The 17,213-nt window shown below is 70.2% G+C and overlaps 3 protein-coding genes across 3 annotated transcripts in view; 2 read left to right on the top strand and 1 right to left on the bottom strand.

Annotated features, from left to right (window-relative positions):
* Positions 1-1,417, top strand: part of AURANDRAFT_63952 (hypothetical protein) — a gene marked incomplete at both ends in the record, with an annotated part of 6,287 nt that extends 4,870 nt beyond the window's left edge. The window contains one exon of the mRNA XM_009038474.1: positions 1,133-1,417. Within this exon, the coding sequence (XP_009036722.1) occupies positions 1,133-1,417 (285 nt within the window). The remainder of the gene's footprint in view (positions 1-1,132) is intronic.
* A 1,326-nt stretch (positions 1,418-2,743) lies between these two features.
* AURANDRAFT_63951 (hypothetical protein) lies at positions 2,744-4,546 on the bottom strand (the record flags this gene model as incomplete). The annotated part of the gene is made up of 1 exon (XM_009038339.1): positions 2,744-4,546. One exon carries the CDS (start codon positions 4,544-4,546, stop codon positions 2,744-2,746), a length of 1,803 nt encoding a protein of 600 aa, XP_009036587.1.
* A 159-nt stretch (positions 4,547-4,705) lies between these two features.
* Positions 4,706-16,561, top strand: AURANDRAFT_71571 (hypothetical protein; the record flags this gene model as incomplete). The annotated part of the gene is made up of 12 exons (XM_009038475.1): positions 4,706-6,204; positions 6,338-7,019; positions 7,056-8,135; positions 8,338-8,765; positions 8,961-9,301; positions 9,462-10,015; positions 10,604-10,806; positions 11,642-13,138; positions 13,262-13,970; positions 14,099-14,506; positions 14,688-15,218; positions 15,512-16,561. 12 exons carry the CDS (start codon positions 4,706-4,708, stop codon positions 16,550-16,552), a joined length of 8,973 nt encoding a protein of 2,990 aa, XP_009036723.1.
* Between the last annotated feature and the right edge of the window lie 652 nt (positions 16,562-17,213).

Genomic DNA, 17,213 nt, shown 5'->3' with positions numbered 1-17,213 from the left:
CTCGTCCGCGGCCCCGTCGTCGTCGACGGCCGCCTCGACGCGCTTGGAGAGGAGCGACGCCTGGGAGCGCTTCGTCCAGGGCAGCTGGGGCTTGAGGAGCGTCGGCCGGAGGCTCGCGTCGCCGTCGTGCGCGTCGAAGCTCGCGTCGAGAAGCTTTGGGAGCCGCGCGACGTCGAAGGCTGGGGCGGCGGCGTCGGGCGCGGCGGCGGACTCCGGCCGCGGCGGCGGCGGCGCGGCCGGCCGCGGCGCGGGCGCGCTCGCCGGCGGCGGCGGCGGCGCGGCCGCCGCCTCCGGCGCGCAGTAGGACTGCATCACCGGCGCCGCGCCGCCCGCCGGGGCGGCGCCGCGGCCCGCGAACGCGGGCGCGGCGCTGCGGCAGCGGCCGCCGCCCTTGCCGAAGAGGCCGCCGCCCTTTTTCATCGTCTTCATCGACCGCGCGGGCGGGGGCTCCAGGCCGAGGTCCATGAGGTCGCAGCCACCGTCCATGAGGTCCACCGGCGTGCCGTCGGAGCCGCTCGTCGACGCTTCGGCCTCCTCGCGCAGCTGGTCGAGCTGGGACGCCGCGGCCCGCCGCGTCTTGTCCTCGAGGTCCCGCTTCGCCGCGTCGTCGACGAGGGCCTTGATCGTCTCCGCGTGCGCTTTCACGGCCGCGACCTTGGCCGATGCGGATTCGGACGCGTCGCCGTCGTAGCTGAGCAAATCCGTGGGGATGTGGTACTCGACGAAGTAGCGCATGAGCGCCTCGTTGAGCTGGATCTCCTTGGTTAGGCTGCCCGGCGGCAGGTTCAGCACGGCCTCGACCTGGGGCTTCACCTGGACGACGAGGATCCCGAAGAGCGAGCTCGCCAGCTGCATCTCGCGAAAGGCCTTGCAGAAGCCCTGCTGCTCCGGCGACAGGGACTCGATGGCGTCGCGGAAGGCCTTGGGCGCGGGCAGCGGCTCGAGGAGCAAGGGGATGAGCACCTCGTCCTTGTTCGACAATACGACGGCGCGCGCCGGTTCGAACTCGTCCGACGCGGTCACGGTGCCCAGGAGCACGACGAAGGACGAGAACTGGCGCGCGTTCAGGGCCAGCGTCAGCGGCGGAGGAGACCGGCGGCCCCAGGACCGCGCGGTGATCGCGTGCGCGTAGGTGGAGGCCTTCGCGGACAAGACCGTGGCCGCGTCGATGGGGATCCGCAGCAACCGGTCGCCAAAGTCGGGCACGGCGCGCGAGAGCGCGAGGACGGGCGTCCGGTCTTCGCGCTCGACGGCGATGCTGCCCTCGGGAAACGCCGTCGCGTCGCGGCGCACGGGCGCGCTCAGGGGCGTGGGGCGGTACGCGGCTTTAAACAGCCGCTTCTCGTGCGACGCCATGAAGTCGTCGAAGTCGCTCGCCGTGACCTCCTTGCCGCAGGCGTCCCTGAGCTGCGCGTAGAGCATGGCCTCGATGTGGTTCAGGGAGCCCCGCAGGTCGCCCGCGAGGGCCTCGAGCAAGTGGCAGCCGAACAGGAGTTTCGCGGCGCCTTCGTCGACGAGGCCGACGAGCGCGGACCCGCCCGCGGACCGCTCCTTCAAAGAGATCACCGCGGCGATCTCTTTCTGCATGGCGTCGTTGGCTGCCCTTGCCGTCTGCGCGGCGTGTTTCATGAGCGCCGCAACGTGCTCGCCGCCCGGCGCCTTCGCGTCGTCGCCGCCGTTTTCCGCCTCGACCAAGGCGCAGCAGGCCACGGGCTGGAACGTCGCGTCCACCGCGGTCCTCACGCAGCCGTCGACGTCCGTGGCGCCGGGGATGGCCGCGCGGACGGACCGCGCGAATTGCGCGAGGTCCTGAAGCCGCTTGAGCACGGCCTCGACGTCGTCGTTGCGCCGGGGCGTCTTCGCCTTTTCCCGGTCGATCTCGAAGGCGACGTGTCCGGGTGGTAGATTGAACAGCCAGTCCGCGTCCGCCAGCGTCGCGGGAGGCCGGCTCCGGACGCCCGCGGGCGGTGTATTGTTGGCCGTGACGGACTGGCAGCTGGTCTCGAGCGTAAAAACCGTCGCGATTTCCACGTCGCCGCGCTTCGCGACGAGGCTACCGCGGAAGCTGCGCGACCAGACGTGCTCCGTGACCTTGGTGACGACCTGCGTCGACTCTTCTTTCGAGGACTTGCCGCCGAGGAAGCCCGAGGATTTCGTCTGCTTGAGCACCGTCACGGTAGGGCCCTCGACGTCGCGCGTCCGCTCACCGACGTAGGTGGTGGTCACTTCGCTCTCGAAGGCGAGCGATATCTTGCCCGGGGTCTTGTCGGTCGCGATCGCGGCCCGCTCGACTTTGTCCAGAAGGTCAGCATCCCTAAGGTGTAGCAGCACACCGAACGTCAGCGCGCTCTCGAGCGCGAACTTCGTGACGCACTCGGCGACGGCGAACTTGTCGCCGTAGGCGTGGGGCGCGCTCTCCGGCCGCACGAGGCGCTCGCGCTCGAGGACGAGGCGCGTCTGCGCGAGCGCCTTGTCGAGCTTCTGGCGGAAGCGCATGTCGTAGTAGGTCGCCATGGTTGATTGCGAGGCGGTCGCGCGCTGCGTGTGTGTTTGGACGCTTGAGATTGCAAGCGTGCTTGTGCAGCGTGTGTGGCTGGTTGCAGAGGTGTGTGCGGCGAGCAGCAAGTGGTGGCGCGCGCAGCGGTGTGGTTGGTTGTCGAGAACGCGCAAGGATTGCTTCGCGGCCGCGCGCTTCGCAAGCGTCGACGTGAGTTCAAGGTGCTCTTCAACCTCTAGTCACAACTTACATCATCGCGCGGTGGTGGCGGTGGTCGACGGCGCCGACGAAGCCCTGCTTCTCGATGCGGTAGCCCGCGGCGCCGTAGGACGCGCTCGCGGACCGGGGCCGCCGCGTCGACCGCGCGGTCTTGGACGAGCCGCCGGAGCTCATGGTCCGCACGGTGAGGTCCCAGCGCATCTCGACGCCGCCGCGGCCGCAGCGCAGGCTCGGGTCCGAGTAGGAGCTCGCGCCCGCGCGGCTCTCCGCGTGGACGGACCCGGAGCGGACGGACGCGCCGCCGGCCGCGGACGCGCCGGACGCGAGGAGGCTCCGCCGCCGCGCGTTCCGGTCCCCCAGGACGTCGATTTCCGCGCTGGGGTTCGCGCCGTGGCGCCAGCGCTGGCCGAGGGGCGCGTCCACGTAGTCGCGCTTGTACTCGTCCGCGCCCTCGTTCAATTTCCCGGTCCGCGCGTTCGACGACGGCGTGAAGAAGGTCATGCCCCCCGGCGCGGCCTTGCGGCCGTCGGGCACCTTGGCCTCGGCGGATTCCACGTGGAAGCGGTCGCCGTCGTGGCGGCACCAGTGCGCGTAGGTCACGCGGCGCGTCGTGCGCTCGCGCTGGATGGCCGCGCACTCCTGCTTGACGAGCGTCTCGAAGGCCGTCTGGTCGCGGATGGACGGCGCGGACTGGGGCCGCGTCGGCGGCACGTGGGCCCGCGGCGGCACGACGAAGTCGACGCGGTCCCTGTCCGCCGCCGCGACCTTGGTCTTTTTTCTCCTCCTCCTCTTCCGGTGCTTCGCGGGCGGGTGGACGTCCTGGAGGTTCTTGCGCCGCACCTCCTTGGCCTCCCAGACCTTGCGGAAGCAGGCCTCCCACTCGTCGCTGGACAGCTTGCCGTCGCGCTTCTTCGCGCGGACCTTTTTTTCGTTCAGACGATCGATCTCTTCCTGCACGAGCAAGATGTCGACGTAGGTCGGGTGCTCGTCGCCGAGGTCCCGGAGGCAGCGGTTCATGGCCGCGCCGAAGAACTCGAGGGCCTGGGTGGTCTGGGAGAGCTTGAGCGCGCCGTCGCGCTCGAAGGTATGGTACGCGTCTTTGACCAGATTCCAGAACTCCTCCTCGTAAAGATGAATATCCCGGTCGTTCTCCGGCAGCTCCAGCGCCTTCATGTTCTTGGAGATCTCGGGCCACTCGAGCTTGCCGAACATGGCGGTCCGCTGCCGCTGGAGCTTCTCCCAGCTCGCCACGCCGAGCGTCCGCTTCTGGAGCTTCCGGTGCAGCTGGAAGAGGGGGTCCAACGAGCTCTGCGCCTTGACGACGAACCCCTCCCAGGCCGGGCAGAGGATCTTGCCGCCCTCGGCGCGCCGCAGGCGCTGGAGGTCGTCCTCGACCTTGCTCCGCACGGCCGACGCGATGCCCTCGCCGAAGACGTCCTCGCAGAAGCGGCCGATGCCCGCCTGGTCGATGCCCGCGCCCTCCTTCGAATTGAAGACCTGGAACGTGAAGCGCCCGAGGCCCGGGTAGTCGAGCGTGTTGAAGTTCCAGACCGCGAACGCGAATTCCTTGAACGACATCTGGCGGCTGTCGTCGTAGTCGAAGAGTTCGAACACCTTGCGGCTCAGGGGCGTCTTGTCGAGGTCGGCGTACATGAGGAATTCGAAGAGGTCCAGGGACCCGCTCCCGTCGCGGTCCGCTTTCGTGAAGACCTTCTTCAGCCTCTGCAGGTCCTTCTCGGAGCAGCCCAGCTTCTTCCAGACGTGGAGGCAGCCCTGGTACTGCGGGTCGCTCGCCTTCTTCTTGCCGCCGAGCAGGGCGCGCATCATCATGGCTCCGTGGACGCGGCCCGCGCCGCGAGAGCGACGTGTTACATCGAGAACGCCGTCCCCATCTACAATAAAGTTTAGTTCAATTAAGGCCTCACTCTTGACCAGGCTGCCCCATCTGGCTGCCCCCCAATCTGAGTGTGTCACATGCCCCGTTCAAAGATGGGCTGGGTGCTCCTCTGGAGATGCGCGGCGCTGGGTTTCATCGGCCGCGCGGCGGGCCAGGCCATGGGCGACGGCATCTCGAAGTACACGCTGCCCTGCGACGACCCGATCCCGCGCATCGCCTGGCTCCAGCGGTACCTGCCCGTCGTCGTCGCGCAGGACTCGTGCCTCGACGAGAGCGACGACGCGAGCGGCGCCCTCGACACGTGCACCTGCAACTCGAGCGAGTACGGCGTCTGGGAGGAGACGGAGGCGCGCGTCCAGCTCTACCACCAGAAGGGCTTCGGGATCCACCTCGTGAACAGCAGCGGCCGCGTGACGACGGGCGGCATGACCGTCGCGGCCATGGAGCGGGTCTTCCACGACAAGCTGGGCAACCTGACGGCCTTCGACGCGTTCTTGGACTACAACCTGGGCCTCCACCTGCCGCCGACGGGCAACTACAGTCTCGACGCGTTCATCCGGCGCTTCGACGACGACGGCGAGCCCTACTTCCCCTACACCTGGCAGCAGGAGGTGACGAACCAGACCTACTACGGCGTCTTCGTGCGCGCGCCCCACTCCATGCTCGTCCTCGAGCTCGTGTCCAACTTCTCGAACACGCTCGCCGCGGCCGCGCAGTTCGGCTTTTCGCTGACCCAACTGGAGCCGCGCGTGTCGAGCCACGTGCTCGACTACCTCGAGGCGACGCCGACGAACTACAGCGTGCGGCCCGTCCACGTGTCGCGCGCGGCCGCGAATCTGGCGGACGTCGACGACTTTTATACCGCGATCCGGACCGCGCGGACCGTCGAATACGCGGAGGCGAACGTGTCGAAGACGTGCTACCTCTGGGGGGGCGCGGAGGTCGAGGTCTGCTACACGCAACGTTCCTCAGACGCGACGCGCGGCGGCTTCTCCGTCGCCGACTTCGAGGACATGCTCAACGGCGTCCACGAGGACGTCATCGCGCCGAACCCGAACTGCCAGCGCGACAAGTGGAACGACTTCCACTACGCCTACGACAACGGCCAGGTCTCCGGCCAGCAGATCTACGAGTACGTGGCGCTGAAGCCCGGCGCCTACTTCGTGTGCACGGGCGCCTACGTCATGTACGTCGTCGACCCGGCGGGGTTCACCGTGCAGCTCGACATCAACGGCGACTACACGCTGTCCACGTGCGACAATTCCGACTGGGACTGGGACGTGGACCCGGACCACGGCGGCTGCGTCCTGGGCAACTGCACGCCGCTCGCCGCGAACGCGACGCTGACCGTCGTGGACCTGACGGCGCTCCTCGACGACGACGGCGGCGCGGCGGGCGGCGGCCGGAGGCGGAGCGGCGGCGGCTCGGGCTCGTCGTCGTCCGGCGGCGGCCGCGCGGTGCTCGTCGCGGCGATGGTCTTCGTCGCGGGCGTCGTCGTCTTCACGGCCTTCCGCGAGCGCAGCCAGCGGAAGGCCCTCTACCGGAAGCTCCCGGACGACGACGACGACGACGAGGACACGTCGCACCTCGAGTAATGATGAGGGTGCAACTTGGAACTTGGCGGTTTGTTGAAGGAAAGTTGCAGCGGAGAGTTTTCACTGTGATGGCCACACAGAAGCTTGCTCCGAATCCACTGTCTGTCCGCACAAACGCCCAGCTCCCAGGAATCCGAAACGCTCGCGCACCGGTTCTCGTAGCATGGCCGAGGCCGCGGCGCTGCGGCGCGCGCTCAAGGAGAGCAAGAGAAAGCAGGAGGCCGCCGGGTTCCCGGGCCTCGAGAAGCGATCCCTCGGCGGCGTCGAGTGGTATGTCCAGCCGAAGGCGACACCCGCGCTGACGTACCGATCCGACCGGCCCAGGGGCACCGTCGACCGCGACGAGCCCTTCGGCTACGCGCCGCGCGGATCCGCGAAGCGGCGGAAGCTCGACGTCGACGCCGCGGTATGGCGGCTCTCCGGCGACGCGGAGAACGACTTCCTGGGCATGCGCTGCGTGCGCGTCGCCGTGTTGAGCGGCCAGCGCCTGGAGATCGCGTGCCTCGTCGACGGCTTCCGCGACGAGGCCGACGCGGCGCTGCCGGACGGCGTCCGGCGCGTCTACCGCTGCCGCGACGCCGACGACGGCACGCTGCACCAGCTCTCCGCCGGCGAGGCGTCCCACGGCATCGCCCGAGCGGACGAAGACCTGGAGCGCCGGCGCCTCGCCGACGAGCAGGAGAAGCGCGCGGAGCGGCGCGAGGAGGCCGAGGCGCGGCGGCTCGACGCTTCGGCGGCCGCGGACGCCGCGGACGCGGCCATCGAGGCCGAGAGCCGGAGCTGGGTCGCCGACGGCGTCCCGCGAGCGCTTGTGACCAAAAGAAAACGTCACCGACGCGCTCCGTAGGTCTTCGACTGCCCCTGCGGCGTTTCCGGGCGCGACTACGACGACGGCGGGGACATGATCCAGTGCGGGTCGTGCCTCGCGTGGGCCCACGACGCGTGCGTCGTGGAGCGGCTCCGCGGCGCGCGGGGCGCGCCGAAGCTCGCGGCGCTCCGCTTCGGCGCCTACCGCTGCCGGGCCTGCGCGCCGGCGCGCTACCGCGAGGCCTTCCGGTGCTACTGCGACCCGGACGTCGCGTCCTTCGACGACGACGGCGAGGACCGCCTCCGCTGCGAGGCGTGCCTGTCCTACTGCCACGTCTTCTGCGCGCTGGAGAACCCGGACGCGGCCTGCCCGACGTGCGCGCTCGCGGCGCGCGCGCCGGCGCGCCCCGCGGGCGCGAAGCGCGTCGCCTCCGCGCGGGGCTTCCCCGTCTTCGCGCGGAGCGACGCGCGCTGCCGCGACGAGACCATCGTCCGCGAGGTCGTCGGCGACGGCGCGTACGAGCGGCCGGCCATGGGCTTCGAGGTCGTGCCCGGGGAGACGTGGCTCGACGTCGGCGCCCACATCGGCGTCTTCTCGTCGCTCTGCCTCCAGGCGGGCGCGGACGTCGTCGCCGTCGAGCCCGACGCCGACAACTTCCGGCTGCTGCTCGCGAACGGCGCCGCGAACGCCGTCCACGACGCCGGCGCGGAGTTCAAGGCGCTCAACGTCGCCGTCACGGACCGGGACGAGTCGTCCACGACGCTCTACCGCCACCCGCGCGGCATCGCGTTCCGCCACTCCACGGAGCGCCGGCTGATCTCGCGCGAGCCCGACTGGCCGCGCGCGACCGTCGCCGCGACGTCGCTCCAGCGGCTCATCGACGACCACGCCGTCGACGGCGTGAAGATCGACGCCCAGGGCGCCGAGGTCGGCGCCGTCGAGAGCGTCACGGACTGGCGGCGCGTGCGGAAGCTCGTCCTCGAGTACGACTTCGAGTACCGGCCGTCGCTGCCCAAGTTCCACGCCTTCGTGAAGCGGCTCCGGACCCACTTCCCCCGCATCTACCACTCCAAGCAGAAGCGGTCCGGCGACTTCTCGGGCTTCCCCAACGGCGTCCTCGTCTTCGCCATGCGCGAGCCCCCCGAGTAGGGTAAAAGGTGCTGGTAGAAGTCTACGTTCTCGGGCTTCCCCAACGGCGTCCTCGTCTTCGCCATGCGCGAGCCCCCGGAGTAGGGTAAAAGTAGACGTTGACTACTCGTGACGTCGTTGAGTGCATTCAAACACAGCGGCGCGATGGATGAGATGCTGCCCATGCCCGTAGTCCGACGCTGATGCTGCCATGGGCGGCCTCTGCTCGAAGAAGGGCGCGGCCGTCGAGTCGAAGAAGGAGGACGAGAAGGAGCTGCGCCTCGACAACCGCAAGCGCAACTCGCTGGTCTTCGCCGTGACGGACTGGGTCGGCACGGACTTTGGCAAAGACGCCGAGTCCCTGGCGATCCTGCTGTCGAAGCGCACGAAGGAGTCGAGCTCGAGCGGCGGCAACGACCCGCGCGGGTCGCGCGCGGCCAAGACCGCGGAGAGCATCGCGCTGGGCAACTTCCGCGAGCTCCGCGAGATTATCATCGGCCACTTCGCGCAGGTGAACAAGCGCTACGGCGCCTGGGACAACGACACGCTGCTCCACATCGTCTGCCGCGAGGGCTACCTGCGCATGGTCGAGTTCATGGTCGACCCGAAGAACGTCAGCCAGTTCGACACCGCGCCGGAAACGACCAGTGAAACGGACGCGTCAACCTCTCTAGCTCGGCCAAATCGAAGTCGATTCGGCTGATTTTCGGACGGATCGTTTTCTCTCGGTGCGTTCTTTTCGGAGAGTGAAAGAACCATGTCGAAGCCGTGCGAACACATGCACATTGAAGTCGTGTTGACTCGTTTCCCGCCCAGGTTCGACACGACGGAGATCGACTTCAACGCGGAGAACAACAAGTGGCGCACGCCGCTCCACGTCGTCTTCACGCCGCCCCAGGAGACCTACTGCGCTCGGAAGATCGGCGTCCACGACGACGGCCTCCCGAAGGGCGAGAAGCCCGAGGGCGTCACCATCGACAGCGACTGGATCCGGCCGGGCACGGAGCGGCACCGCATGCAGGTCATCGAGCTGCTCATCGACAAGGGCGCGAACATCCACCAGATGGACTACCACGACCACAGTCCGCTCCACTACGCCTGCGTCTGGGGCTGGGTCGACACCGTGGAGCTGCTGCTGGAGAAGGGCGCGGACCCGCGTCGGTTCGGGGGGGGGGGTCCCGACCGAACGTCGCGCCGCTCGGTCCCATCGACGTCGTTTCGGCTGATGTTTGGACTAGTCGTTTTCGTTCGTCGCGTGCTCGACGCTGCGTTTCAAATCGCGCAAATCATCGCGCATCGACGCTGCGTCGAACGCAGGCGCGGACCCGGAGACGTCGAACATCGCGGGGCAGAACGCGTTGATGGCCGCGACGGAGTTCAAGCACGTCGACGTCGTGGACCTGCTCTTATCCGAGACGCAGATCTCCATCGAGTCGAAGAACGTCGACGGCGAGACGGCGCTCATCTACGGCGCGCTCACGGGCGACGTCGAGACCGTGGAGTGCTTGTGCGAGTTCGGCGCGAACGTCAACGCGGAGTCCTACAGCAAGGACAGCCCGCTGAAGCGGGCGTGCCGGAACCAGGACGTGCCCATGATCCACAAGCTTCTGGACTTCGCGGCGACGCGGCGGCCGTCCGCGTTCGAGCTCCTGGAGGGCGACGCGAAGCAGGTCATTTTGGATCGCCTCGAGGCGGAGCGGCTCGAGAAGCTCGCGGAGTTCGAGGCCATCAAGAACGCCAAGGCGTCGGGCAAGAAGGGCGGCGGCCGCGGCGCCAAGGCGTCGGCCGTCGGCGAGTGGCGGCCCTACCGCGACAAGCGCGGCCGCGGCATCTTCTACTACAACCGCGTCTCCCGCGTGTCCCAGTTCGAGGTCCCCGAGGACTACGAGAAGGACCGGTCCTACATCATGAAGGACGCGACCTTCGGCATGCACTTTTACCACTAGGCCTTCTTCGTCCACGTGGCGAAGGGGGAGTAGGCGTCGCAGGCGCCGACGTCGACGTCGGCCTTGCGGTAGCAGTCCACGAGGCCGCCGTCGCCGGACGCGCGGGCGCCGACGGCCTCGCAGGCCGGCGTCGCGTCGCAGAGCGCGAGGCAGGCGGCCAGGGTCATGGCGCCCGCGGACGCGTCCGGCGGCGATTCGAGGTTCGTCGCGCCGTGGCCGTCGTAGCAGTTGGCCATCGCGTGATATTCGTAGCCTCCGCAGTCGCCGCGGCAGGGCGCCGCGCAGAGCGCGTCGTCGAGCAGGCGCACGACGTCGCCGTTGTGGGCCGGGTCGATGTCGACGCGGAGGTGGGGGCCCGCGGCGTCCGCCACGAAGTTTTCGTTCCCGGCCGCGTCGACGGCGTTCGTTCCTCGCGTCGCCGTCGAGTAGAGGCTCTCGAGGCCCGCGACGGCGTAGTAGGTCGCGATGAGGTCCCAGGACGGCCGCGACCCAAAATTCGTCCACGTCTCGTAGGCAAACTTCGCGGGGCCGGCGCCGCAGCCGTCGCCGTCGTGGAACCGCGAGCCCGTGAGCACGTCCTCGCCCGCGGGGCTGAAGACCTGCTGGACGCTCGCCGGCATGTGGTCCACGACGTACTTCGCCGCGCCCGCGCAGCCGTCCGTGGACCCGAGCCACGGCGACCAGTCGCTCCCCGCCGCGTCGCCGCAGCCGAAGTTGTAGCCGAGGTCCATGTAGACGATCTGCTTGACCTTGGCGGCGAAGAGGTCTTTGTGCGCTTGCAACGCCTCGCGCAGCGCCGTGGGCTCGCCGATGGACGCGATGACGACGGAGCCGTTGCTGCTCGCGGCGAGCAGCCGCCCGTAGGCGTCGGCGGCGCCGTCGACGTCGCCCGCGCCGGCGACGCGCGACGGCCAGCGCTCGGACATGGCGGTCGCGTACCGGTCCTGGGCCGCCTGCGCGTCGTCGGACGACGCCCAGGCGCCCTTGTAGGCGCCGTAGGCGCGCGTGTCGTTGCCGCGGCCGTAGTAGTTCATGATCGAATCGACGGCGCCGATGCCTTCGACCTAACAAGGGTGACGGGGTCGGGAAAAGGCACCCCTGTCACTCAACGCTGCCTTCGACGAAGCCCGTGTTGTGGACGACGCCGCGGAGCTCGCAGAGGCCGAGGTCCTGCAGATGGTTGGCGACGGCGATGGCGCCGGCGTCGTCGACGTCGAAGCCCAGGTCCGTGTCGATGATGAGCTCGACGACGGCGTCGGTGGTGGCGGCGAGGACGAGCAGCAGTGCGATGCGCATCATGCTTCTCGTGCTTTGGAATACCTTCGGGCAGCCGCAGAGCCCGCAGATGCAGCCCGCCGATTGGTGGAGGGTTTTGCTGAGGTTCAAGTTGCCGCTTCCGAAGCCCGATCTCAAGAATCACTGCTGAGATCGTCAAGCGCCAATTGCAGTGCTCGGCGTCGAGCGTTGCTCCGCGCCGAGCTCGGTCGCGGCGTCGCGACGCACCGTCCCGTGACCGCTGCCTCGACATTGATCGCATTGCTGCTTTAAAAGAATCATGCGCGCCGCGCCGCTGCTGCTCATCGCAGTCGATGCCCTCGTGGGCCCGCGGGCGCCGCCGCGGCCGCCGCCGCGGACGGCGCGCCTCCGCGCCGCGCCGCCGCCGCCGTCCCTCGACGGCGCGCCGCCGCCGCCGTCCTTCGACGGCGCGCCGCCGGCGCCGCTCTACCTGCCGGGGAACGACGCGTTCCGCGGCCTGCCGTCGACGCCCGGCTGGCGCGCGGGCCGCTTCAACGAGCTCACGGACTGGGCGATGAACGAGGCGTCGAACCGGCCCGTCGTCTGCGAGTACCGGCCCGACGGCGTCTGGCTCTGGACGAAGTGGCGCGGCACGGTGCTCGAGATGACCATCCTGCCCGTCGTCGTCACGATGGCGCTCGGCGCGGCCGTCGACGGCGGCGCGCACGCGCTCGCGGCGTCGGCGTGGCCCTTCTGGGGCGTGCCGCCCGTGGAGGATCCGTTGATCCGCCAGCTGTCGGGGCTGGGCGCGCTCTGGGAGTACAACCTGACGCTCTGCACGTTCATCCTCACGTTCTTCACGCAGCAGGCCTACGCGCACTACACGTCCGTGTACTTCACGACGCGGCGGCTCCAGGGCCGCATCAACGACGTCTGCCTGCTGCTGGCCGTCGGCGCGCGGCGCGGCGATGTCGCGGCCGACGGCGCGTCGTCGGGCTACGCCGACGAGGCGAAGCGGCTGGTGACGCTCGGGAGCCGCCTCGCGCGGCTGAGCCACACGTTCTTCTGGGCGTCGACGCGGACGCTGTCCAACGGCGTCGCCGACGGCGGCGTCGCCGACGGCGACGAGGTCGACGACCTGGGCTTCGCGAACAAGGAGGAGGACGCCATCGGGCCGAAGCTGCTGAGCCCGGAGGGTCTGCAGGGCCTCGTCGACGTCGGGCAGCTCACGCGGAACGAGCGCGACGCGCTCCTCGCGACGCGGCTGCCGCCGTCGCAGTACGCGTTCATCCTCCTCGAGTGGGTCGGCCAGTACGCCATGGCGGGCCTCGAGGCGGGCACGCTCCGCGGGGGCCCGGGCTTCGAGGCCGAGCTCTTCAAGCAGCTCACGCAGGTCCGCGCGGAGCTCTTCTCCATCAGCGACTTCGCGGCCGGGCGCATGCCGTTGGCCTACGTCCAGCTCGTCCAGGTGCTCGTCGACTCGCTCGTGCTGCTGGCGCCGCTGGCGCTCTACGCGCAGCTCGGGCGGCTCGCGATCCCGCTCTGCGGGTTGCTCACGCTCTTCTTCAAGGGCCTCCTCGAGCTCTCGAAGTCGTTCCTCGACCCCTTCGGCAACGAGGGCTTCCCGGGCCAGAACATCCGCGTCGACGTCCTCGTCTCCGAGCTCAACTTCGGCGCGCAGAGCCGCTGGTCCGCGGCGGGCGCCGTGCTCCCGACGCGCGACGCCGACGGGCCCCGCCCGACGGACACGGGCATCCGCTACCAGTCCGACCTCTGCGCGGCCTGGCCCGAGGTCGACGAGTGCCGCGCGGCGTAAGGAGGCCTATGTTGAACGCCATGCTATAGAGCCGCGATTCGGGAGTCGGGGAGACTTGGGGAGACTTTCGGGGAGGGTATCGCCTCGGGCGCCGCATGTTGAACTTCAAGCTGCGGTAGTGGAGGCCATAAATCCGCGGCGAGCATGTTGGCCTCGGAACCGCGCCGTCGAGCCATGCTCGCGCTGCTGGTCGTCGGCGCCGACGCGCTCTCGGCGACGGCGACGACGACGTCGCGCGCGGCCATCGGCGACCTGCTGCGGCGGACGCCGGGCGTCGGTCCGGACTGCGCCTACGACGCGACGCCGCTCCAGTCCGGTTTTTGCAACGACGTGTTCCGCGTCGACGTGGAGCACCGCCCGCAGCCCCTCGTCGTCAAGCTCTTCTCGGACCTGGCGCGGGCGCGCTGCGCGCCCGCGTGCCGCGGCGTCGTCGACGTCGCGGCGGGCGCCGCGGGTCTGGGCCCGCGAGTGCTCGTGCGCACGGACGACGCGCTCGTCCAGGAGTTCTCCCCCGGCGCGGAGCTCGCGGCGCCGGCCGTGCGCGCCGACGGCTCGCGGCTCGCGGCGGCGGCCATCGCGCCGCGGCTCGCGGCGCTGCACGCGCTGCCGTGCCCCGGTCCGCTGCCCGCGGCGCCCGCGGCGCTCTGGGTCGGCGTCGACGCCATGCTCGGGGACCGCGGCGGCGCCGGCGCCGGCGCCCTCGACGCGGGAGCCCTCGCGCGCGAGGCGCGGCGCATGCGCGCGGCCGTCGACGGCGTCGCGCGCAGGGCAGGACAAGAGAGCGAAATTCCCAACTTCAAAGGCTCCGATCTCGGCCGCTTTCCACTCGTTTTGGCTAATTTTTGGACGAGCGATCATCTCTTGGAACGGTCTCGAAGCGTGGATGCTTTTTCCGGGACGCGCGCGCGCGGAACACTCACGTTGAAGCGACGTTGAATCACTCTTGTGCTGCCCAGGTCGCGCGCGCGGACGTGCTCGGCCACGGCGACTTCAAGCCGTCGAACGTGCTCCTCCACGACGGCGCCGCGGTCTTCATCGACTTCGAGCTCGCGGGGCCCAACTACCGCGGCTACGACATCTTCAAGCTCTTCCGCACGAACGAGATGGCGCCCGCGTCCGACGCCGAGCTCCTCCGCTTCATCGCCGTCTACCTCGCCGAGGGCGGCGCCGACTCCGGAGACGCCGAGGCGGCGCGATGCCTCGCGGAGTCGAAGCTCTTCGAGCCCCTGACCTGGCTCGAGGCCGCGATCTTCTTCGAGTTCGCGGCCGCGCGGCTGCCGGAGAAGCGCGACGAGATGCGCGACCTCGCGCGGGACCGCTGGGCCGCCTACGAGGCCGTCGCCGGCGCCGACTTCGACCGGAGCGTCGCCGACCTCCGACGGCTCCTCTAGGCCGCCCCCCCGGGCCGCCCTAACCTCGTCGCTCGCCGAAGCCGAAGCCGAAGCGGAAGCTCTCGTGAACTGGTGAGGCCGGAGCGGCGCATGGGCCGCAACATACTCAACCCTTAGCGAGGCGCGGGCTTAGCGACACGCGACGATGGCGCAGATGGCGCAGGCGCTGCCGGCGACCTCGCTGCCGGCGACCTTCAAGATGACGCAGGCGCCGAACAACCCGCTGACGATGACCATGACGCAGGCGCCGAACAACCCGCTGACGATGACCATGGTCGCCCTGAAACCGCCGGCGCCGCCCGCGGAGCCGAAACCCCCCGCGGCGGCCTGCGCGGCGGCGGCGTCGCGCGTGTCGACGCCGGAGCCCGCGGCGCCGACGGCCGTCGTCACCGCCGGCAAGGACCGCGACGCCGTGCGCGCCTGCCTCGCGCGGTGCGTCGACGACGTCGCGGCGGCCGCCGCGCCGCGCGCGGCCGCGGCGCCGCGGCGCGCGGCCTCCGCGCCGCACGCGACGGCGCGGCTCGAGCTCGCGGCGGAGTTCCTGGGCGTCCTCGCGTCCATCCCCGGCGGCGCCGCGCGCGAGGCCGCGTTCTCCGCGGCCATCGCCGCCGTCGAGCGCGCCGTCGCGGACCCCTCCGCGCTCGCGTCGAGCCGCTACGACGACATGGCCGTCGACCGGGCGCCGGTGGCCGCGGAGGAGGCGGCGCCGGCCGCCGCACACCGGGGCGCCGAGGTGCCCCGCGCGCGCGCCGCGGGCTGGGCGCTGCATCTCGTCGCGGCGCTCAACGGGGCAGGAAAAGAGCGCGACATTCCCAACTTCAAAGGCTCCTATCTCGGCCGTTTCCACTCGTTTCGGCTGACTTTTGGACGAGCGATCATCTCTTGGAATGGCCTCGAAGCGTGGATGCTTTTTCACGGAACGCGCGCGCGCGGAACACCCACGTTGAAGCGACGTTGAATCTCTCTTTTCCCGCCCAGGCGCTCAACGAGACGGGCGCCGCGCGCGCCGTCGCGCCGTCGTGCGTCAAGGGCGCGCTGGCGCCGTCGAGCGCGCTGGTCCAGTTCTTCGCCGAGGGCCCCCTGGCCTTCGTGAAGCGCGTCGTCGCCGGCGGCCGCGGCGACGTCGAGCTCGAGTCGTTCTCGCGGGGCACGACGACGTGGGCCGAGTGCCTCGACGACGAGAAGCACGCGTTCACGCCGGCGACGCCCGCGGTGGACGCCGAGCTCCACGCGCTGCTCGAGGACGCGGCCCACGGCGGCCGGTCCGCCCGGGCCGGCCCGCGGCCCGAGCCGCCGTCGGGCGGCTCGTCGCCGCGGGGCGCGCCGCCCGACAAGCTCCCGTGCCTCGCGGGCCTGCCGAAGTTCGCGCGCGACGTCTACGACGCCTACGACGACGACGCCCAGTTCCTCGTGCTCCAGCCGGGGCCCGGCGGGGACCTGCGGCCCCACGTGGACTACCTCGCGTCGGGCGTGCTGTACATGCTCCTCCACGGGCGGAAGCGGATCTCGGTCTGGGCGCCGTCCGACGCGAACCTCGCGACGCTCGCGGACGGCTACGTCGAGGACCGGGACGTCGAGGCCGACCTCGGCGGGGACCGGTGGACCATCGACGCCGAGGCGGGCGACGCGGTCTTCATCCCGCCGGGCTGCCCGCACGTCGTCCGCAACGTCCGCGGCGGCTCCGTCGCCTGGGGCCTCAACGTCGTCGCGCCGGCGAGCCACGCGCTCATCGAGGCCATCCGCGACGGAAACCTGACCGACGAGCAGAAGAAGGTCTTCGCGCACCACTACTTCCCCGTCGTGCCGCCCGACGACGGCCACCTGGGGAAGAGCGACCAGGACACGCGCGTCGCCTTCGCGTGGCTCACGCAGCGCACGGCCAAAGCGCGGCCCGCGGCGCCGCCCGCGACGGACAAGACCATCGCCAAGCGCACGGCGCGCGTCCGCAAGAGCACGGGCGAGCGCGTCTACCTCGTCGACGAGCCGCCGGCGAAGCGCAAGAAGCGCGCGTCCTCCTAGCCTTACTCGACGAGCGTCGCGCGGCCGAAGCGGGCCGGGACGTGGAAGGACGGGTCGTGCGTGGGCGACCACGCCGTGAGCTCGAAGGGCTCGTCGGGGCCGTCCGGGTAGTCGTAGCGGTAGAAGTTGAGGCGCCAGTGCGGCCAGGGATGGCCGCCGGCCGGCCGGAACTCGTCGGCGAAGATGCCCCAGGGCACGAAGAGGTCCGAGCGCCAGCCGCGCGCCGTCGCGTTCGTCGCCGCGGTCATGCCGTGCGCGAAGGCGTTCGTCCCGTTGCACGGCAGCGGGCCCGCGGCCGCGCAGCCGCGCTCGTCGACGCAGTAGGCCGTGTCGCCCTTGGAGTTGTTCGACAGGCCGCCCCACATCGTCCCGGACGGCGCCTGCGTGGAAATCAACCACTGGTTTGGGACGTCCCGACCAAACTTTGAAATTCTCTAGCTCGGTCAAATCCAAGTCGATTCGGCTGATTTTTGGACGAATCGATCGCTCTCGTCGAGATCTCGAAGCACGGTCGAAGAGTCTGGTCCTAACCGTTCGATTACGCGCACATTTAAGTCGGGTTGAAGATTTGATTTCCACACAGGACGGCGCGGCGTCGAGCTCGAAGTACCACGTGGGATCGTCGCGCTCGTCCCGCACGGGCGCGATGAAGACCTCGAGC

This window comes from Aureococcus anophagefferens (genome assembly GCF_000186865.1).
Source record: "Aureococcus anophagefferens unplaced genomic scaffold AURANscaffold_8, whole genome shotgun sequence".
Lineage (NCBI taxonomy): Eukaryota > Pelagophyceae > Pelagomonadales > Pelagomonadaceae > Aureococcus > Aureococcus anophagefferens.
This window is presented reverse-complemented; position numbering and strand designations above follow the sequence as displayed.